Source organism: Oncorhynchus nerka, linkage group LG22, assembly GCF_034236695.1.
Source record: "Oncorhynchus nerka isolate Pitt River linkage group LG22, Oner_Uvic_2.0, whole genome shotgun sequence".
Classification (NCBI taxonomy): Eukaryota; Metazoa; Chordata; class Actinopteri; order Salmoniformes; family Salmonidae; genus Oncorhynchus; species Oncorhynchus nerka.
Genome location: NC_088417.1, coordinates 50,414,503 through 50,438,027, shown reverse-complemented (window position 1 = coordinate 50,438,027; position 23,525 = coordinate 50,414,503). Strand labels below are relative to the sequence as shown.

Below are 23,525 nucleotides of genomic sequence, written 5' to 3'. Positions count from 1 at the left end.
AATCATGTCCCCCGCAGAAATAGAAGTGACTACATGTGCTGCTAACTCTTTACATGAAGGTACCCTTTACAAAGGGTTTAGAAAGTGTTTATGCCCTAATGTAAATGTAACCCACATGCTTTGTGAGAGGGTCAAATCAAATTAAGTTTTTTGAATTTAATAATTTTCCTATGTTGTTCTGCATCCTATTAACATAGGTTGGTCTGACTACTAGGATTACTATTAGGCCTTATACGTAGGCGTCTGTCATATTATGGAGTTGGTCTCTCCTACTCAACTCACTTACGCCTCCCCATACACTACTGCTTGGTAAAATGCTTATGGATGATTCAGTCTTGCCATTGATCCATGGGCAGTGGAATAAACAGCAAATAGATATCACATATCTCTAATATTTCTTTAAACGGGGTTATAATAGCCATTACTGCACACATTGGACTAGACGCAATTGGCAATGGGAGAATTGAGTCCGCTCGTCTTCTGACAGTTGCTCAATTTTTTTTGTGGAAGACCAAATTAAATTTGAAGAAAAAAAGAAATGTCACCCTCCTTTCTCCTCTCAGCTTCCAATGCTATTTGTAGGTGAACCGAGAAAGTAATTACTGTACGTTCATCTTTCTCCTGTGCTAAAGACGTCTTATCTTAAAGGAGTGGAAAGCAACAATAAAGCAGCCCACATCACACATATAATTGTAGTTGTGTGTGTGCATGTGTTCTCCATTGTAATTGTTTGGGTGTGTTCTCATGAAAGGAATAACAATCTCGATCTGGAAAACCAAATGTTCTTTAATTTTGTTTCTTTAAACTAGTAGTCATGACAATCCATAGCCCTGGATAATTGGAAACGCTAGCGTGTGAACTTACATAATGAAGATGTGTGTGTGTGTGTCTGTGAGTGTGTGTGTACATGATAGTGTGTGTGCAAGAACGTGTGTGTGTGCATGCATGTGTGTGTGCGGGTGAGTATGTGTGTGGGTATGTGTGTGCATGCAGTGATGCGGGAGTAACAATGTGTGTTCTTGTGTTCCAGGCTACCCACGCTATGACATTGTGGGAGACCACAGCAAGGGAGAATACCACCTCTTGATTCAGAGAACCGAAATGCAGGACGACGCCTTCTTTGAGTGCCAGGCCATCCAGGCAGCTATCAGAACACGCCCCGCCCGACTGACTGTGCTCGGTAAGACACAGCTACAGTACTATTAGATTACGTTCAAGATCATTGAACCATTGTGTGTATGTTCCGCAAGGTTTAGGTTAATGGGAAAGCCAACTACTGTATCTCAAGTTGATGGTACATATAGGTGAGATATCTGAGAGAGTGTTGAGTGAACTTCCTGTTCATGCCGCATAACACATTACACTTGCAAAACGGTTTCAACCTGTTTCACAGCAGATAGGACAAATGGTAGATCTGGGGAACCTGAAGAGAGTGCATTTTAGAGGGTTACGGTTGCCTTCCGTATTGCACCTATTCCCTTTATAGTGCACTACTTTCAACCATAGTAAAATGGTACCAGGGTCAAAAGTAGTGTACTATATAGGGAACTGGGTGCCGTTTGGAGGGCACACTTGAAGTGAGTGATAAGAAGGGATAGGGGGAAGAAAATGAGAAGAGTTAGTAATATTGAAATTGCTCAGTAATCATTTGGAAATGGGGGATGGGACAGAACATTAATTGGCTAGAGATAAATCATGGGTGTATCCTCAAATCAGGCCTAATCAGGTGATGCCAAACTGCCCCAATCTGTTTTCTATCAACCATCATTTGGGCTGGAATCGATGGAACCCTCCGATGCAAACCCTTCTGTGCCTTGGGCTGAGCACCCTAATTAGAATTATCGATTCATCCTCCCTTGTTTAAAGCATGATGTATTCTAGAGGTATCAGTTCATTATTCCCTCCCTCAGTGGTAACATTCTTGCCCACTAATCTAAATCTGGTTACTTAGTGCGGAGGTCAAAGGGGGGAGAGTTAAGATGTTGGCGATCCGGCACCATTAAAATGATTAATTATAGATAACAAGGACTTTTCTATTTATTTCCGGGTTGGGATGGCGGGAGAGAGAGGCAAATCATCCTCCTCCCCAGGCCTAGCCATTAACCTGACATTTAATCCCAGACAAATCGTCTCGCTTTGGAAAAAAGTTGCACACCAAGCTACCAGCAGCCCCGTAAGGTAATGAAGTTAATGTAAGGACGCTGTCAGGGTCAATCACCGCCTTTCACTTCTCCGATGCTGGAGACAGTTGGAGACTTGGCGTTAGCCAACCGCCAAAGCATATGACAGCCTCGCCTTGTTGTGCTCTCATAACCAGAGTGGATAGTTTACCATTAACCCCAACTCCAGCTTCAATGTTTTTTTGGGATGTTGAAGGTAGGTGCTAGACATACTGTGGGATTCCTTTTTAACCCTGTTATTTGAACATGTATAATATACATTGCAATACCCTCCCAATACAATGTCCCAAACTGCACAAGTGCTCTGTGTTCATACACAGCATTGGTAATCCATTACATAAGTTGTATGTGCTGCATGAGACAAGGCAGTGCTGTTTCCATAATAGCCTGAACTTTCTTTTCACACTCATGATAAAATAACTCTACTTGCCGACCCACAATAATATCCCAACACACTACAGCCTGCCTGGACCTGAACTACAGATAACCCAAGGGACTGTAAACAACACCGAAACCAGAGACCCTTGTGACTCCATGCATTATCGCTGGGATGAAAATGCCCTCTACCGGTGACATTTAAACATTGAACCCCATCTAAGAGTGGCCGGGTGGCGGTGGCACTTTTGAATACGAGAGAGTCCAGGGACACGATCCAGAGGAGGGGCCCTTGAGGCTAATTAGATCTGTAGAATCCCCCCCCCCAAGCGTTCAGGGGACCCACCGCCACCAATTACCGGGCTAAAAGGGGATAGCAATGCACTATCAGAGGTCACGGATGCTTTAAATGGCTTTGGAGACTTAGTGGGCCGTGGGCTTCTTACAACTGCAGGTATGCAGACATACATGGCCACCAATTAATTGAACAACATGGCACAAGAGTTGCCTCGATCAGTAATGTCTTCTGTTGACAAGATGCTTTCATAAGCTGAGCATTATACATATTTGTAAACTCAGCAAAAAAAGAAACGTCCCTTTTTCAGGACCCTGTCTTTCAAAGCTAATTCGTAAAAATCCAAATAACTTCACAGATCTTCATTGTAAAGGGTTTAAACACTGTTTCCCATGCTTGTTCAATGAATCATAAACAATTAATGAACATGCACCTGTGGAATGGTCATTAAGACACTAACAGCTTACAGATGGTAGGCAATTAAGGTCACAGTTATGAAAACTTAGGACACTCAAGAGGCCTTTCTACTGACTCTGAAAAACACCAAAAGAAAGATGCCCAGGGTCTTTGCTCATCTGTGTGATCGTGCCTTAGGCATGCTGCAAGGAGGCATGATGACTGCAGATGTGGCCAAGGAAATAAATTGCAACGTCTGTACTGTGAGACGCCTAAGACAGAGCTACAGGGAGACAGGATGGACAGCTGATCATCCTCGCAGTGGCAGACCACGTGTAACAACACCTGCACAGGATTGGTGCATCCGAACATAACACCTGCGTGACAGGTACAGGATGGCAACAACAACTGCCTGAGTTACACCAGGAACGCCCAATCCCTCCATCAGTGCTCAAACTGTCCTCATTAGGCTGAGAGAGGCTGGACTGAGGGCTTGTAGATCTGTTGTAAGGCAGGTCCTCACCGGCAACACGGTCACCTATGGGCACAAACCCACCGTCGCTGGACTAGAAAGGACTGGCAAAAAGTGCTCTTCACTGATGAGTCGCGGTTTTGTCTCACCAGGGGTGATGGTCGGATTCGCGTTTATTGTCGAAGGAATGAGCATTACATCAAGGCCTGTAATTTGTAGCAGGATCGATTTGGCGGTGGAGGGTCCGTCATGGTCTGGGGTGGTGTTTCACAGCATCATCAGACTGAGCTTGTTGTCATTGCAGGCAATCTCAACACTGTGCGTTACAGGGAAGACGTGCTTCTCCCTCATGTGGTACCCTTCCTGCAGGCTCATCCTGACATGACCCTCCAGCATGACAATGCCACCAGCCATACTGCTCATTATGTGCGTGATTTCCTGCAAGACAGGAATGTCAGTGTTCTGCCATGGCCAGCGAAGAGCTAGGATCTCAATCCCATAGAGCACGTCTGGGACCTGTTGGATCGGCAGGTGAGGGCTAGGGCCATTCCCCCCAGAAATGTCCTGGAACTTGCAGGTGCCTTGGTGGAAGAGTGGGGTAACATCTCACATCAGGAACTGGCAAATCTGGTACAGTCCATGAGGAGGAGATGCACTGCAGTATTGCTTTTTGAATGTGGCGCCTTGCAATTTCACTGGACGTTGGCCAGGTGGGACGGTAGCGCCCCACACCCCCTAGAGAGGTTAACAAGAAGTACATTTTTAAACCGATGTATAACACTTGTACTTCTTATGAATGTTTACTATGACTATTTCTGTATTTTGAATTTGGCGCTCTGCAATTTCACCAGATGTTGTCGAGGTGGGTCGATAGCGGAACGCCTGCGCCAAAAAGGTTAAACCAGTTATGCATTAGGGGGCGCTATTTTAATTTTTGGATGAAAAACGTTCCCGTTTTAAACAAGATATTTTGTCACGAAAAGATGCTCGACTATGCATATAATTGACAGCTTTGCAAAGAAGACACTCTGACGTTTCCAAAACTGCAAAGATATTGTCTGTGAGTGCCACAGAACTGATGTTACAGGCGAAACCCAGATAAAAATCCAAATTACGTTTTCCACGTTTTCCCCAAGGTGTCTACAGCATTGTGACGTCTTTTTAGGCATTTCCCTTGAAGAATGGCTGTAAGGGACCTTATATGGCATGTGGTCACATGGTGTCTCCCGCAGAAAACCTTGCGTAAAATACTGAGGTAGCCATTTTTCCAACCGCTTCTTATGAGAAACCAACTGCCTCGACGGATATATTATCGAATATATTTGTTAAAAACACCTTGAGGATGGATCCTAAACAGCGTTTGCCGTGTTTCTGTCGATATTATGTAGCTAATTTTGAAAAAAGTTTGGCGTTATAGTTGTAGCATTTTTCGGTCGTTTTCTCAGTAAAGCATGGTGAAGAAAAGGGAGCTTTTTCACCTACAAAAATAATATTTTTGGAAAAAAGGAACATTTGCTATCTAACTGGGAGTCTCCGGAGTGAAAGCATACGAAGTTCTTCAAAGGTAAATGATTTAATTTGGTTGCTTTTCTTATTTTTGTGAAAATGTTGCCTGCTGCCAGCAGAGCCTAGCATAGCATTATGCCATGATAAACTTACACAAATGCTTGTCTAGCGTTGGCTGTAACGCATATTTTGAAAATCTGAGATGACAGTGTTGTTAACAAAAGGCTAAGCTTGTGTTTGAATATATTTATTTCATTTCATTTGCGATTTTCATGAATAGGAAAAGTTTCTAGGGGTATTTATGTCCGTTGCGTTATGCTAATGTGTTTGAGGCTATGATTACGCTCCCGGATACGGGTTTGCTTGTCGCAACTGGAATCATTATTCTTAATCTTTCAGAAAACAAGCCTGAAACAATGTTTAAAGCCTTTTGACATCTAGTGGAAGCCATAGGAACTGCAATCTGGGTCCTAACCTATTAGAAACGCTATAGGCATTCAATTGAAAATGCCCACATCAAAGAAATCCCACTTCCTGGATGGATTTTCCTCAGGTTTTACCTGCCATATCAGTTCTGTTATACTCACAGACCTTATTTTAATTGTTTTGGAAACTTTAGAGTGTTTTCTGTCCAAATCCAATTATATGCATATCCTAGCTTCTGGACCTGAGTAACAGGCAGATTACTTTGGGCACGCTTCTCATCCAGATGTCAAAATACTGCCCCCAAGCCATTAGAAGTTAATGCAGCTGATGGCCAAACCAGATACTGACTGTTACTTTTGATTTTGACCCCCCTTTGTTCAGGGACACATTATTCAATTTCTGTTAGTCACATGTCTGTCGTACTTGTTCGGTTTATGTCTCAGTTGTTGAACCTTGTTATGTTCATATAAATATTTACAAATGTTAAGTTTGCTTTCACACTGCCCTTTCCCAACTGGACAAAAGGAACACCTATGTGAGAATGCTGTTCATTGACTACAGCTCAGCATTCAGCACCATAGTGCCCACGAAGCTCATCAGTAAGCTAAGGACACTGGGACTAAACCCCTCCCTCTGCAACTGGATCCTGGACTTCCTGACGGGCCGCCCCCTGGTGGTACGGGTAGGCAACAACATGTCTGCTACACTGATCCTCAACACTGGGTCCCTCAGGGGTGTGTACTTCGTCCCCTCCTGTACTCCCTGTTCACCCACGACTAAGTGGCCAAACATGACTCCAAAACCATCATTAAGTTTGCTGACAACACAACAATGGTAGGCCTGATCACCAACAACGGTAAGACAGTCTATAGGGAGGAGGTCAGAGAACTGGCAGTGTGGTTCCAGGACAACAACCTCTCCCTCATTGTGAGCAAGACAAAGGATCTGATCGTGGACTACAGGAAAAGGCAGGCTGAACAGGTCTCCATTAACATCGACTGGGCTGTAGCGGAGCGGGTCGAGAGTTTCAAGTTCCTTGTTGTCCACATCACCAGCGAACTATCATGGTCCAAACATACCAAGACAGTCATGAAGAGGGCACAACAAAACCTTTTCTCCCTCAGTAGACTGAAAAGATTTGACATGGGTCTCCAGATCTTCAAAAGGTTATACAGCTGCACCATCGAGAACATCCTGACCGGTTGCATCACCTGCCTGGTATGGCAACTGCTCGGCATCTGACCGTAAGACGCTACAGAGGGTAGTACGTACGGCCCAGGACATCGCTGAGGCCAAGCTTCCTGCCATCCAGGACCTATATAATAGGTGGTGTCAGAGGAAAGCCCATAAAATTGTCAGACTCCAGTCCAGACTGTTTTCTCTGCTACCGCACGGCAAGCGGTACCAGAGCTCCAAGTCTGGGACCAGAAGTCTCCTCAACAACTTCTACCTACAAGCCATAATACTGCTGAACAATTAATAAACTTGCCACTGGACTATTTACATTGATACCCCCCCCACTCCCTTTTGTACACTGCTGCTACTCGCTGTTTAATATCTATGCATAGTTACTTCACTCCTACCAACATGTACAAAACACCTCAACTAACCTGTACCCCCGGACACTGACTCGGTACCGGTACCCCCTTTTTTGTTATTCTTATTGTGTTACTTTTTATTATTATGTTTTACTTTAGTCTATTTTGTAAATATTTCCTTAACTCTTTGTGAACTGTACTGTTGGTTAAGGGCTTGTAAGTAAGCATTTCACAGTAAGGTCTATACTTGTTGTATTCGGCGCATGTGACAAATGAAGTTTGATAAAGTCAATCTCTCCTCCACTTTGAGCCAGGAGAGATTGACATGCATATTATTAATGTTTGCTCTCTGTGTACAGCCAAACCCTGCTGCCCTGTTCTGAGCCAATTGTAATTTCCACTTGATTGAACAGTAGTCCAGTTGCAACAAATCTAGGGCCTCTAGGACCTGTTAAGAAGACAGAACAGTGCTTTATTAAGGACACACTTCTCCCAATCTTAGCTACTGTTGTACATCATCAATATGTTTTGACCATGACAGTTTACAATCTAGAGTTACTCCAAGCAGTTTAGTCACCTCAACTTGCTCATTTTCCACATTATTCATTAAAAGATTTAGCTGAGGTTAGGCTTTAGTGAATGATTTGTCCCAAATACACTGTTTTTAGTGTCTGAAATATTTAGGACTAACTTATTCCTTGCCACCCACTCTGAAACTAAATGCAGTTCTTTGTTAAGTGTTGCAGTCATTTCAGTCACTGATGTGTATAATGTTGAGTCATCTGCATATATAGACACACTGGCTTTACTCAAACCCAGTGGCATGTCATTAGTAAAGATTGAAAAAAGTAAGGGCCTAGACCGATTCTACCTGGATTATGTTGGTTAGGCTTCCATTAAAGTAAATCCTCTGTGTTCTGTTGGACAGGTTACTCTTTATCCACAATATAACAGGAGCCATAACACATAGGTATTTCAGGCAGCAGACTATGATCGAATATGTCAAAAGCCGCACTGAAGTCTAACAAAAGTGTTGGTCAGTTGTTCTACCCTAACCCTAACACAAAATTCTAAAACTGTCTAGTTTTGTCTCGTCTCTCCTCATGTCGGCTGCTAGATCTGAACATGCCTTTTGAAAGCCCTTATTTTTGCAGGCAGTTTTATAATCGTGGGCAGACATCAGCCTTTCAGTACTGAATAAAAGTCCCAAAATAGTTTATCTACAGCCTCTGTATTAGGGAACAAATGACCTGGAGTGCCAGTATCTGCTCAGTTACTGTTCCCCGGGCACCGAAGACATGGATGTCGATTATGGCACCCCCTGCACCTCTCTGATTCAGAGGGGTTGGGTTAAATGCGGAAGACACATTTCAGTTGAATGCATTCAGTTGTACAACTGACTGGGTATTTCCCTTATATTATGAAGTCTTATAAGCCATCCCAGCTATCGACATTATATTGAGGGCTGGGGGCAAATTTCACAAGTTTTTTCTTTGACATGTCTCTTTAGTGAAATTACATGGGACATATCTGCAAATTCTATCGTTATCCATAAACATTTTCCAGTTATTTATTCTAATCAATGTGTGTGATTTGTCATTTGAATCAAATAAACTGAGCTCATCATTGACATTTTCCAAAGTGCCTGTCGATTACCTTTGCAAAAAAGGTTGTTGCATGCTAACTCGATCAATACCTTTTCAGAGGAAAAATGCAAAGTGAACTTCAAATCACAAGCATCGTGTTGGATGAAAGTGAATTACAGGCTCAGATCTACCTTGGTGTGCCGTGAGAGATTGCTAAATAAAACATGAAGTTAAGCCTTGCTACATACATCTACATCCTGTGTGAACCTCTGGCTACCTTTGGGCTGATTAACCAGTGTTTGTCAGTGCAAAAAGGATTTTCCCTCCCCTCAGGAGTTTAGCGCTTATTAATATCAATCTTTTGTCATGGATTAGCCTTTACTCCAGACGTATTCACCCCCTGTGCCGAGCAATAAAATATCAATCAAACTGAGGAGAAGCAAGCACACACCACCTCGTCTACGAGACCGCCTCTTGCCTGCAGCCATAGAGCCATTGCACAATGACGTGCCAAACTCCCTGAACTCTTCCCCCCAACAGTGGCAGTTTTTTTGTCACTGTAACCTTGCTATGGTGATTGATGTCTTCTCATACATAGCAAGCTGATATTGTTATCCCTCATCCCAACATCCTCCCGTCCTACCAATCTGCCTCTTATTTAATGTCGAAGTGGCCCAGGCTATATAAACAAGCGCTAGATTGCAGAGGGAAAGTTAGTCTGCTGTACTTTGTGCTGTTCTGTGAAGGGAGTAGTACACAGCTTTGTACAAGTTGTGCACCGGGGCCTCCCACTCCTCTTTCTATTCTGGTTAGAGCCCGTCTGCACTGTTCTGTGAAGGGAGTAGTACACAGCGTTGTACGAGATCTTCAATTTCTTGGCAATTTCTCACATGGAATAGCCTTCATTTATCAGAACAAGAATAGACTGAAGAGTTTCAGAAGAATGTACTTTGTTTCTGGCCATTTTGAGCCTGTAATCGAACCCACAAATGCTGATGCTCCAGATACTCAACTAGTCTAAAGATAGCCAGTTTTATTGCTTCTTTAATCAGGACAACAGTTTCGGCCTCTGACCTCTGTACGCCTATGTTGATATTCCATATAAAAATCTGCGGTTTCCAGCTACAAAAGTAATTTACAACGTTAACAATGTCTATACTGTATTTCTGATCAATTTGATGTTATTTTAATGGACAAAAATATGCTTTTCTTTCAAAAACAAGGACATTTCTAAGTCACCCCAAACCTTTGAATGGAAGTATAATATTTATATATATATTTGAACATTTTTATTTGACCTTATGGCTATTAGCTCATACAAAAGCAATGAATAACATATTCACTACATGGGACAATAGATGGTCCCTCCCAAAAAATCTCAAGGAAGTGTCTGTCATATATCTGAGAGATATAAAAAGATCAGGAAATATATATTTTGTACATGTATTTAACCCCTTATTTTTGTCACTAAACAGTCGCCATATACACATCCATACATTTTTTCAACTGGTACCGGGGGACCTTCAGACGAGTCTTTTGAGGCCTCTTGGCATCCTAGAGTAAAACAACTGACAACCGTGTTCGTGAGAGTCTCACCTTTCCACAGAGGGGTCATACTCGTATGCTACAGATGATTATGTGAGAAGACCGATATCGGTATGTCTCATGGTCTGACAAACACAGCTCAAGCTCTGTTACCTTTCACCGCACATGCAAAAGTGGGACATCGTCAGATGCGGTGGATTGAGATGCATCCAATGCAAAAAAAAAGGTCTCTAAACTGACAGATTTTTATGGGGATTTTTGTATTTTGCTAATTGGATTTCCTCGGGGGCGCGGACATCGACTCTAGGGGGTTTGACATGCATCAGTAAATTCATCCACGTGAAATAGTTGGACAGAAACCTAGTTAGTGACATTCCCCTCTATTCATTTGCTTGAAATATTTATCTAACACAAAAGGATGACGATTCTCTGTGGGGGACAATTTTCATTTGAGCAATCTTTTTTCTCTCCAAACGGATAGAAAATCGGCACGATACAAATGCTATCCATTGTATAAACAAGCTTGAATAAAGCTCATCTAATTTGTGTAGAGCCCGAGAATGATTACAGCATCAAAACCCAAACAAATGAACAATATAATAGAAATGACGATAGGAGACCATTTGTACATTCAGCTTGCCTCCTCCTTTGCCATTTTTCTGAATTTTCTGCTGTCACGGTGGATTCAGAACACTAGACGGTGGAGAGAAAATTCCAGCTCATCCTATCTGAATTTGAACACTCCCCCCTCTCTCTTCTTCCTCTTCTTCTTCTTTTTTCTTGAGCTGTGTTGGTTCGGGGGAATGGTGTTGTGGGCCACTGGGCCATGTCTGTCTGGTGTTTCGGAGCATGGGCAGGATGCTAGGGAGGTATCCATCATTACCTAATGATAGTCAGCAGGGGCATGTCGGTTTCAGCCCGCCACCTGGCCAGGCGCTATGTGAGAAATGGATTTGGTAACACCTCCCATGAAGGGTCGGTCCCTGGATGGGTGATAAGATGCTGATCGAAGTTGTGTTGGATGGCCAGTAGGAGGCATTCTTTCCTCTGGTCTAAAGTAAAATATCCCAATGCCCCAATGTAAAATATTCGCTATGCCGGGCTGAACTTCTTTGAGAAGAAAGCACAGGTGATTGAGTCCAGGTGAATCCAATAATACGCATTTGTGCATGGCGGGGAAAGGCAGGTGTGCGTACTGATGGTGGCAGGACTGCAAAATGCTGGGGAGCCTGGCGCCTTCGGGCACTAGGGAGGCGGAGCGGGAGCAGGCGTGACAGTACCCTCCCCCCCCCCCCCCCCCCCAGCATTCCACCCGACAACCTGGGCAATCCTGACGGGCCGGCCGAGGCACAGGCACTGGACAAAGCAGCGGGTGTAAAATCCAGACGAACTGGCAGGGGCATGGGAGCCTGGCTAACCGGCTGAGGCGTTGGAGCCTGACGACCCGGTTGAGGCGTGACATCCTGATGAGTACACTGGCACGTAGGAGCCTGATGAGCCGTCTGAAGAGTAGATGCCTGGCGAGTCCGGCTGAGGCCTAACTTGGGATGGGCGCCTGCCGAGCCAACCCGGGAGAAGAAAACCTCTCGAGCCAGCTAGGGCGTGAAACCTGACGAGCTGGCTTAGGCACCCCTGGTTCCATTGGTGGAGGACCCCAGACCCGACATCACCACCGACCGGAACTCCAGCCCTCCCCGATGCCTTGCTAGATGGTTGCTGTATTCTGTAAGGACCGGTGGCGGAGATGAGAAGCAGGTACGGGGAGTCAGCATTTAATATGGAACAGACATGAAACATGACATGCACAATGTCGACGCACGGGCAACACAAAGGCATTCGGCAATCAATGCAGCAGAGCCGAACAGAGATGGGGAAATGACAAATATAGGGGAGGTAATAAACAGGTGATTGAGCCCAGGTGAGTCCAACAATATGCTGATGCACGTGACAGGAAAAGGCAGATGTGCGTACTGATGGTGGCAGGAGTGCGTAATACTGTGAAACCTTGCGCCTTTGAGCACCAGGTAGGGGGAGCGGGTGCAGGCGTGACGGAAAACAAGCATTTTTGATTACGAAAAGCCTAACAGTTAGTTTCCTAGATAGCTAGCCAAGTAACTAATTTAGCCATCTAGCCTGGTCTAGCCAGAACATAGCTAAACACTACAGAACATGCAGAACAGGTAGCAAAAAAAAAACTATTTTCCAGAACAGAACAAAGTGTACAATATAAAACGTAATAGCCAATAACATAAGATAATTGAATGTACTCTTACCAATATCTTTTGTTATCGTCCGACTGCAAGGCTAAAAGGCACTACGGTAGAGTGACAGTGGAGTTGTAAACATCACTCAGCTTTGCATTCTCTCAACCAGCTTTACCTGGAATGCTTTTCCAACAGGAGTTCCCATATATGCTGAGCACTTGTTGGCTGCTTTTCCTTCCCTCTGCCCTCCAACTAATCCCAAACCATGGGTTGAGGTTGGGTGATTGTGGAGGCCAGGTCATCTGATGCAGCACTCCATCACTCTCCTTCTTGGTCAAACAGTCCTTACACAGCCTGGACGTGTGTAAGGGCTAAGCACAAACCAGATTAGATGATGTATCGCTGCAGAATGCTGTGGTAACCATGCTGGTTAAGTGTGCCTTGAATTCTAAATAAATCACAGACAGTGTCACCAGCAAAGCACCCCCACAACATCACACCTCCTTTTCCATGCATCACGGTGGGAACTACACATGTGGAGATCATCCGTTCACCTACTCTGCGTCTCAAATTTGGATTTATCAGGACAGATTTCCACCGGTCTAATGTCCATTGATCGTGTTTCTTGACCCAAGCATGTCTCCTTCTTGGTCTCCTTTAGTAGTATTCTTTTTCAGCAATTCGACCACGAAGGCCTGTTTCACGCAGTCTCCTCTGAACAGTTGATGTTGAGATTTGTCTGTTACTTGAACTCTGTGAAGCACTTATTTGGGCTTCAATTTCTGAGGCTGGTAAACTCTAATAAACTTGTCCTCTGCAGCAGAGGTAACTCTGGGTCTTCCTTTCCTCATGAGAGCCAGTTCATCATAGCGCTTGATGGTTTTTGTGACTGCACTTGAAGAAACTTTCAAAGTTCTGGAAATGTTCCGTATTGACTGACCATCGTGTCTTAAAGTAATGATGGACTGTCATTTCTCTTTGCTTATTTCAGCTGTTCTTGCCATAATATGGACTTGGTCTTTTAGCAAATAGAGTTGTCTTCTGTATACCATCCCTACCTTGTCACAACACAACTGATTGGCTCAAACGCATTAAGAAGGAAATAAATTTCACAAATTAACTTTTAACAAGGCACACCTGTTAATTGAAATTCATTCCAGGTGACTACCTCATGAAGCTGGTTGAGAGAATGCCAAGAGTGTGGAAGGCAAAAGGTGGCTACTTTATCTCAAATAAAAAATATATTTGTTTAACACTTTTATTTGGTTACTACATGATTCCACATGTGTTATTTCATAGTTTTGATGTCTTTACTATTATTCAAAAATGTTTGTTTTTTTAATATAGAAAAACCCTGGAATGAGTAGGTGTGTCCAAGCTTTTGACTGGTACTGTATGTAGCACAGGACTACCTTAAATTAGTATTAAATGTACCTGACTTTTCTCTTAAAACATGCTAAGATACCTTAATATGAATTATATCGGCCTTAAATTAAACAATTGGCCTCCCTTATTTTAAAAACCAGAAGGAGACGCATTAAACATACATTCATTTCAATTGTTGGTCAGTGCACTTTATTTTTCAATTTAAGGGCATATCAAGGATGTCACGAAACGTATCCTTAATAATACCTTACTACAAACGTTTGATACATTAATTGAGATTGTTTTTGTTTATCCTCGAATGTTCAGATTAAGTGCTGATTAAGAAACACATGACTCTTCTTAAAGATTCTGCATCCTTTCGAGTAATGATGGCACTGCACTTTGTAAGAAAACCACAAGCGCAAGTTTTTTTAAACTAGTGACGCCATGAGCTCGAACAGATCTTTTTAATGTGAATGTGGTTTTAGTAACATTTGACTTTTTAGAAGTCAGTGGCCATTGGGTTCTCTACTACATCATTTGTTAGCAAGCAATGCAAGGAGTAAAAATAGACATGGAGACCAAAAATGAAAGGTAGTGTAAACTAGCTCTATTTAAAAAGCTGCCAAATGTCATAGTATCAAACTAGCTAGCTAGCTAACTTTTTATTTAGCTAATGCAAGCTAGCTAACAACCTAACCATTAATTTTAGCTAACTAGACAGCTAGGTAACAGCTAGATAGCTAACGTTACCTAGCTAGCTTGCTATCCTGCCTTTGATTCTAAAGAGCATTTAACTAGCTAGACTAGATAAATTAGACTACAGTAAGCTAGTTTATCCTGAAATCTTCTGGTCCATGTTATTAGGACAGTGAGAAGTACAGAGGCTTGACAGCAGATTCATTAAGGGACAGTTTGGCAGAGAACCATCCTCAAATTGCTGCCGCTCTTCACAGTGAGCTTGACTCATGTTAGACAGAACTGGAGTTAATAGCGGCCATAAGTTTAATAGTTACGTTAAGAGAAAGAGGCCATGTTAAAAATATTTTGCTGGTATTGGTATCTAGGGTAACCAGCTATGGTGCTAGCTGTTAATTATTTTTCAGGCCAGGCTGTCACAGGGGATGACCTGCTGGAAATGAATGCTGGTGATATCCTGCTGGTCTTTCCCAACATTTTTGGGCTGAGGAAGGCACAGCAGCGCCTCCTTCATCAGGTAATTGAAGCGAAGATGGCTGCAATCTTTTCATTTAACTGATTGCATTGTATACCAATTTGAAGAAAAACAAATCAGCGGAGGACTACATCAAGTCCAAAAAAATAAAAAGCTAAGGAAATGATACAATCATCAACAGTATTTATTTGATAATTTGTGTCTCGTTTCAGGAAACTAGGCGTATGTCGCATGTGACTACTTCAAAAGTGCGCCGTTTGAACATAAACTTTAATTTAGTATCTAAATGCATTTTTTGGGCCAAAATGCCTTCTGGAACATGTGAACTTTCATGTGCCTTAATAACAAACGTGTATGCCATCTGTAAATAAAATTGTTAAATTAGGAGCCTAGCTGGATTAGCCATGGAAAAAGTGAGCAACCTTGCCGCTAGCCATGGTTAGCTAAGATAATGAGTGGTCTGGACATGCTCAGAGACGAGATCGGATTGGTCTGCCAGGTAGCACACTTCCGTCTATAACATAGCTGGTCAGTATGTGTAGGTAATCCTTTCTAATGCAACTTTTTTGAAAGATATCATGTAGTAGAACTGCATAAGTGTTGCTCTCCATTTTCTGGAAGACCGAGTTCTGAAATCAGTGGAATTAGAGTATGATAGCTAAGTAGGAAATACTGCCGTTTGATTTCAAGTAGGCAGACGGAGTCAAAAAGAACACACAAAAAGGCTGTTAAATAAAACACCTGTCTCCAGATTATATAATCAAACTAAGAGCAACAATGGCATCCGTGACAGAGAGGGTGAAGCTTCCATCCTTGTATATGGGTAAGATTGTCTAGTGGGCTACATTTACACGTTTTCAAATTTAGTCAGAGTCAAGTTAAAGTGTACTTTTAGCTAGCCAGCTAACGTTACGTGTATGATCAGAGCCATTTACATTGCTAATTATGGCCTAATGTTAGCTAGCTAACATTGAACCTGGTTGGTTAGCTACCTGCAGATTCATGCAGGGTAGTAACGTTATGAGTTGGGATTATGGTTCATTATTTAGCTAGCTAGCTACATGTCGACTCCACTATGCAAATGACTATTTCAATATAATCTTTATGACGTCGTTGTGACAACTGTCGATAGATGAAGCTGGTAAATTCGCTCTGGCTATCAACTCTGATTTCAGAACACTCTCGTCTGAATGTGCCAGAGAACAGAATAACTTACCAACGCTCAACACCAGTTAAATAGCCGGTGTCAGTAAACATTGGCAAAAAAGCATAATTAAATTGTTACCAGCAGCACAGTTGCAGTCACCAATACTCTGGATAACATGAAAACAGCATAACCATCTCTGCTAGGGCGAGTAAAATGGTCAGAGTGAGGTGTTCTCTCAATTGTGCCCCGGCCAGAGCGTCCAGTGTGCACTCTGAACGCACCGAGAGCGAAACGCTCTGAATTTACAAACTGACCATCTGACAACGCTCTGAATTTACGAACGCACAGAGCATACTCTGGCACTCCAGACAAAATTGCTGAAAACACCTGTGGTATAAACCAGCCTTTAGTCTTGAAATCTTTGGTTGTTTAATACATAGCCTCACATGTGAATCCTTAAAGAGATGGGAGAGGCTAAATCTTAAGAGGGTGTGAACGATGTAGACAAAGAAGAGCTCTCCAGCAGATACCAAAATATTCAAGGAACATTTTTGCAAATGTGGGGTTACAATTTTATCAACTTTCAAAGCAGAATTACTTTTCACATTTTGTTTTGTCTGCTTAGATGAACAAAGTGTTTCCTCCAGGATTTCTTTGTATCAGTAGGAGCAGTTTTCATAAAACAATTTGAGTAGCGTGGTGCACGCGGGTTTTCATTACACCACATCTCCGCAAATGATCGAGAGATGTGCGTTTCTTTGCACACAGTGTACAGATCAATGTGACTTTAACAGGTCGTATGTCATTCATTGCTGGAAGTTGAAAGAAAATGGAGACACTTTTGGAAGGCTTACAATCTCTTTGTTTCAAGAATAATTACAGTGCCTTCAGAAAGTATTCAGACCCCTTGACTTTTTCCAAATTTTGTTACATTACAGCCTTATTCATAAAATCGATTCAATTGTTTTTTTCTACACACAATGAAATATCACATTTACACAAGTATTCAGACCATTTACTAAGTACATTGCTGAAGCACCTTTGGCAGCAATTACAGCTTTGGGTCTTCTTGAGTATTCCACTACAAGCTTGTCACACCTGTATTTGGGGAGTTTCTTCCATTCTTCTCTACAGATTCTCTCAAGCTCTGTCAAGTTGGATGGGGAGCGTCGCTGCACAGCTATTTCCACGTCTCTCCAGTCGGGTTCCCTCTGGCTGGGCCACTCAAGTACATTCAGAGACTTGTCCCGAAGCCAGTCCTGCAATGTATCGGTTGTGAGCTTAGGGTCTTTGTCATGTTGGAAGGTGAACCTTCGCCCCAGTCTGAGGTCCTGAGCCCTCTGGAACAGGTTTTCATTAAGGATCTCTCTGTACTTTGCTCTGTTCATAATTCTGTCGATCCTGACTAGTCTCTCAGTCCCTGCCGCTGAAAAACATCCCCACAGCATGATGACAGCTGACCACGACTCCATTTTGTTGATACCTGCCTACAGACAGAAACTAAAACAAGAAGCTCCCGCGCTGAGGTCTGTTCAACGCTGGTCCGACCAATCTGATTCCACACTCCAAGACTGCTTCCATCACGTGGACTGGGATATGTTTTGTATTGTGTCAGACAACAACATTGACGAATACGCTGATTCGGTGAGCGAGTTCATTAGAACGTGCGTTGAAGATGTCGTTCCCATAGCAATGATTAAAACATTCCCAAACCAGAAACAGTGGATTGATGGCAGCATTCGCGTGAAACTGGAAGCCCGATCCACTGCTTTTAATCAGGGCAAGGTGACCGGAAACATGACCGAATAAAAACAGTGTAACTATTCCCTCCGCAAGGCAATCAAACAAGCTAAGCGTCAGTATAGAGACAAAGTAGAATCTCAATTCAACGGCTCAGACACAAGAGGTATGTGGCAGGGTCTAGAGTCAATCACGGATTACAAAAAGAAAAACAGCCCCATCACGGACCAGGATGTCTTGCTCCCAGGCAGACTAAATACATTTTTTGCCCGCTTTGAGGACAATACAGCGCCACTGACACGGCCCGCAACTAAAACCTGCGGACTCTCCTTCACTGCAGCCGACATGAGGAAAACATTTAAACGTGTCAACCCTCGCAGGGCTGCAGGCCCAGACGGCATCCCCAGCCGCGCCCTCAGAGCATGCGCAGACCAGCTGGCTGGTGTGTTTACGGACATATTCAATCAATCCCTATCCCAGTCTGTTGTTCTCACATGCTTCAAGAGGGCCACCATTGTTCCTATTCCCAAGAAAGCTAAGGTAACTGAGCTAAACGACTACCGCCCCGTAGCACTCACTTCCGTCATCATGAAGTGTTTTGAGAGACTAGTCAAGGACCATATCACCTCCACCCTACCTGACACCATAGACCCACTCCAATTTGCTTACCGCCCAAATAGGTCCACAGACGATGCAATCTCAACCACACTGCACACTGCCCTAACCCATCTGCACAAGAGGAATACCTATGTGAGAATGCTGTTAATCGACTACAGCTCGGCATTTAACACCATAGTGCCCTCCAAGCTCGTCATCAAGCTCGAGACCCTGGGTCTCGACCCCGCCCTGTGCAACTGGGTACTGGACTTCCTGACGGGCCGCCCCCAGGTGGTGAGGGTAGGCAACAACATTTCCACCCCGCTGATCCTCAACACTGGGGCCCCACAAGGGTGCGTTCTGAGCCCTCTCCTGTACTCCCTGTTCACCCACGACTGCGTGGCCACGCACGCCTCCAACTCAATCATCAAGTTTGCAGACGACACAACAGTGGTAGGCTTGATTACCAACAACGACGAGACGGCCTACAGGGAGGAGGTGAGGGCCCTCGGAGTGTGGTGTCAGGAAAATAACCTCACACTCAACGTCAACAAAACTAAGGAGATGATTGTGGACTTCAGGAAACAGCAGATGGAACACCCCCCCTATCCACATTGATGGAACAGTAGTGGAGAGGGTAGTAAGTTTTAAGTTCCTCGGCGTACACATCACAGACAAACTGAATTGGTCCACCCACACAGACAGCATCGTGAAGAAGGCGCAGCAGCGCCTCTTCAACCTCAGGAGGCTGAAGAAATTTGGCTTGTCACCAAAAGCACTCACAAACTTCTACGCCTGGTACGGCAACTGCTCCGCCCACAACCGTAAGGCTCTCCAGAGGGTAGTGAGGTCTGCACAACGCATCACCGGGGGCAAACTACCTGCCCTCCAGGACACCTACACCACCCGATGTCACAGGAAGGCCATACAGATCATCAAAGACAACAACCACCCGAGCCACTGCCTGTTCGCCCCGCTATCATCCAGAAGGCGAGGTCAGTACAGGTGCATCAAAGCTGGGACCGAGAGACTGAAAAACAGCTTCTATCTCAAGGCCATCAGACTGTTAAACAGCCACCACTAACATTGAGTGGCTGCTGCCAACATACTGACTCAACTCCAGCCACTTTAATAATGGGAATTGATGGGAAATGATGTAAAATATATCACTAGCTACTTTAAACAATGCTACCTAATATAATGTTTACATACCCTACATTATTCATCTCATATGTATATGTATATACTGTACTCTATATCATCTACTGCATCTTTATGTAATACATGTATCACTAGCCGCTTTAACTATGCCACTTTGTTTACATACTCATCTCATATGTATATACTGCTCTCAATATCATCTACTGTATCTTGCCTATGCCGCTCTGTTCCATCACTCATTCATATATCTTTATGTACATATTCTTTATCCCCTTACACTTGTGTCTATAAGGTAGTAGTTTTGGAATTGTTAGCTAGATTACTTGTTGGTTATTACTGCATTGTCGGAACTAGAAGCACAAGCATTTCGCTACACTCGCATTAACATCTGCTAACCATGTGTATGTGACAAATAAAATTGGATTTGATTTTGATTTTGATAATGCCACCACCATGCTTCACCATAGAGATGGTGCAGAGTTTCCTCCAGACATGATGCTTGGCATTCAAACCAAAGAGTTCAGTCTTGGTTTCATCTGACCAGAGAAAATTGTTTATCATGGTCTGAGAATATTTAGGTGCCCTCTGGCAAACTCCAAGCGGGCTGTCATGTGTCTTTTACTGAGGAGTGGCTTCCACCTGGCCACTCTACCATAAAGGCCTGATTGATGGAGTGCTGCAGAGATGGTTGTCCTTCTGGAAGGTTGTCCCATCTCCAAAGAGGAATTCTGGAGCTCTATCAGAGTGACCATCAGGTTCTTGATCACCTCCCTGACCAAGGCCCTTCTCCCCCAATTGCTCAGTTTTGCCTGGTGGCCAGCTCTAGGAAGAGTCTCGGTGGTTCCAAACTTCTTGTGTTTAAGAATGATTGAGGCCACTGTGTTCTTGAGGACCTTCAATGCTGAAGAAATGTTTTGGTAGAAATGTTTTTGTGCCTCGACACAGTCCTGCTTCGGAGCTCTACAGACAATTCCTTCGACCTCATGGCTTGGTTTTTGCTCTGACATGCACTGTCAACTGTGGGACCTTATATTGACAGGTGTGTGCTTTTCCAAATCATGTCCAATCAAATGAATTTACCACAGGTGGACTCAAATTAAGTTGTAGAAGCATCTCAAGGATGATCATTGGAAACACGATGCGCCTGAGCTCAATTTCAAGTCTCATAGCAAAGGGTCTGAATACTTACGTAAATAAGTATATATAGGTATATGTATAGGTATTTCAGTTTTTTATTTTTTATAAATTTGCAAAAAAATCTAAAAAACTATTTTTGCTTTGTCATTATGGGGTATTGTGTGTTGATTAATGAGGGTTTTTTAATCCATTTTAGAATAAGGCTAGTAACAAAATTAGTAAAAAGTCAAGAGGTCTGAATACTTTCCTAAATTCACTGTATGAGCCTTACTCTTGAAATTATGAGATAGGAAAGTAATGGAGAAAATCGAATTTAAAGATGCAGCCTACAAATTATTTTTTTGCAGCATATATAGCAGTGGTAGGCCGCCGCTACCAAATACGCGTGGAGGAAACACTGGGTCTATTTTTAGTAACCTGTTGAAATAATCTCCAGTTCATTTTCCTTTTGTTTCATACACAGCTAAAGACTACTCCACAAAGCTGAGGTTAATTAATGTCACCCCAAACTTCAGGAGTAAATATGAAGTAAGTTTGGCACCCAGGGAAAGACAAGAGAGAGTAGAGAGAGAGTGGAAGATGATAGAGCAATTAGAGTGAGGGGGAGAGCGAGCAAGAGAGTAGATAGAGGGGGAAGAGAGGAAGAGAATGTGCAGAGATGTAGGAAACAGAGAGAGAGAGCGGGTAAGATCAGAGAGAGAGGAGAGACACTTGAAGTGAGCAGTGGGGGGGGGCAAGGAAAAGTGGTATGTTGACTACAGCCCCCAAAAGCATTTAAGCCCATTTCAGGGAAGCAAAAAATATATATAATAAGGCTTTCACCTGCTAAATAAATTATGATAACGTCAATTTGAGACTTTTATTTTTTAGAATCTAAAGGATAGAGTATCACTGATGTTTTTTTACTTCTTTAAAGTGAATTGAATTGAGGTGTTTCTCCAGTGTCATTCAATGTATTTTAATTCAGAGCACCTAACTTGTCAAATTTAAGCATGTGTAAAGTACATACCCATTCTGCATCTTAAAATATCCTTGATGTTTCTCTTTAATGGATTTATTTTGCAACTAAGTGAAATTAGGGTGAAATATGCATGATTTGTGGCATTTTACCCCCTTAAATACCCTGTAAACCCCGTTTAAGGGGTGGTGTAAGGTGTTTTGAAATCTTAAATAACACCTGGTTTTGCACATAATTCATTTGATAAATTAAGGACAAATTAAGGCACACATAATCCTGGACGCTGATTGGTTAAAACCGCTTTCCATCTGGTGTCTATTCCACAAGTTACCACTGGCTAAATCTATGACTTTGAAATGCCTATACACTCTGTTCCATCTCAGCCCAGCCAGACAATCTCCACTGTAAAAAGCATCTAGACATTATCTCCCATTTCTTTTAGACTAGCAATTGGTTTTCAATAGCAGAAATTTGCATAAAACTTGAGGTCTGTCTCGCTGACATTTGCAGCATTGTTCCATTATTAATGATTAAAATTCGATCTCCAGCAGTCCCAAAGCAATACATGTGTAGAGGTCGGGAGTCTGGACAAGATAGTCAAGCAGGCAGCTTTTTTCAGCCAATCGAAATAATCAGCTAGCATCATTTTTATGGACACACAAAGAAATGTCAATAGAAAATAGGTCAAACGAAATGAAATGCAAATAGTTTGCAGTCTTTCAAGCTTCAGTTTGAAGTGATTGGGCCAGTAGGAGTAACCCTTTCATCTGGTCTAAAATTACCCTGTGTAGGGTGCCGTCTTTCGGATGGGACGTTAACTTCTCTAAGGTAGGGGGCAGCATTTGGAATTTTGGATGAAACACGTGCCCAAATTTAACTGCCTTCTACTCAGGCCCAGAAGATAGGAGATGCATATAATTGGTAGATTTGGATAGTAAACACTCTAAAGTTTCCAAAACTGTTAGAATAGTGTCTGAGAGTATAACAGAACTGATTTGGCAGGCGAAAACCTGAGAAAAATCCATTCAGGAAGTAGGATTTGTTGTGTGTGTAGTTTTCTATTTAATGCCATTACAGTATCCATTGACGTAGGACTAAAATTTCAGTTCCTATGCTTTCCACTAGATGTAAACAGTCTTTAGAAATTGTTTCAGGCTTGTATTCTGAAAAATGAGGGAGTAAGAGCAGTCTGAATGAGTGGACCCTGCCGTGTCACAGAGCTTTTTCATGCTCGCGATCGAGAGAGAGTGCCTTTCTTGTTTACCTTTTATATTGACAACGTTATTGTCCGGTTGAAATATTATTGATTATTTAGGCTAAAAACAATCTGAGAATTGAATAAAAACATTGTTTGACATGTGTCTATGAACTTTACGGATACAATTTTGATTTTTTTTGTCTGTCGTGACTGCGTTTGAGCATGTGGATTAAAACGGAGGTTTTTGGATATAAAGAGAGAGTTTATCGAACAAAAGGAACATTTATTGAATAAATGAATGTCTTCTGAGTGCAACCATATGAAGATCATCAAAGGTAAGTGATTAATTTTCTCTCTATTTCTGACTTCTTCTACTTGACTGGTTACCGTGACACCGTGGTTGGATTCACAAGAAGTGAATCTTTAAACCTATGTAAAATAGTATATTTTCTGCATTTTTATAATGAGTATTTCTGTATTTGAATTTGGTGCTCTGCAATCTCACTGGATGTTGGCCAGGTGGGA

General features: G+C 42.8%; 1 protein-coding gene across 1 annotated transcript in view; it reads left to right on the top strand.

Annotated features, from left to right (window-relative positions):
- Positions 1 to 23,525, top strand: part of LOC115105304 (kin of IRRE-like protein 3) — a 291,162-nt gene that overhangs the window by 155,732 nt on the left and 111,905 nt on the right. The window contains exon 4 of the mRNA XM_065006811.1: positions 1,031 to 1,180. Within this exon, the coding sequence (XP_064862883.1) occupies positions 1,031 to 1,180 (150 nt within the window). The remainder of the gene's footprint in view (positions 1 to 1,030; positions 1,181 to 23,525) is intronic.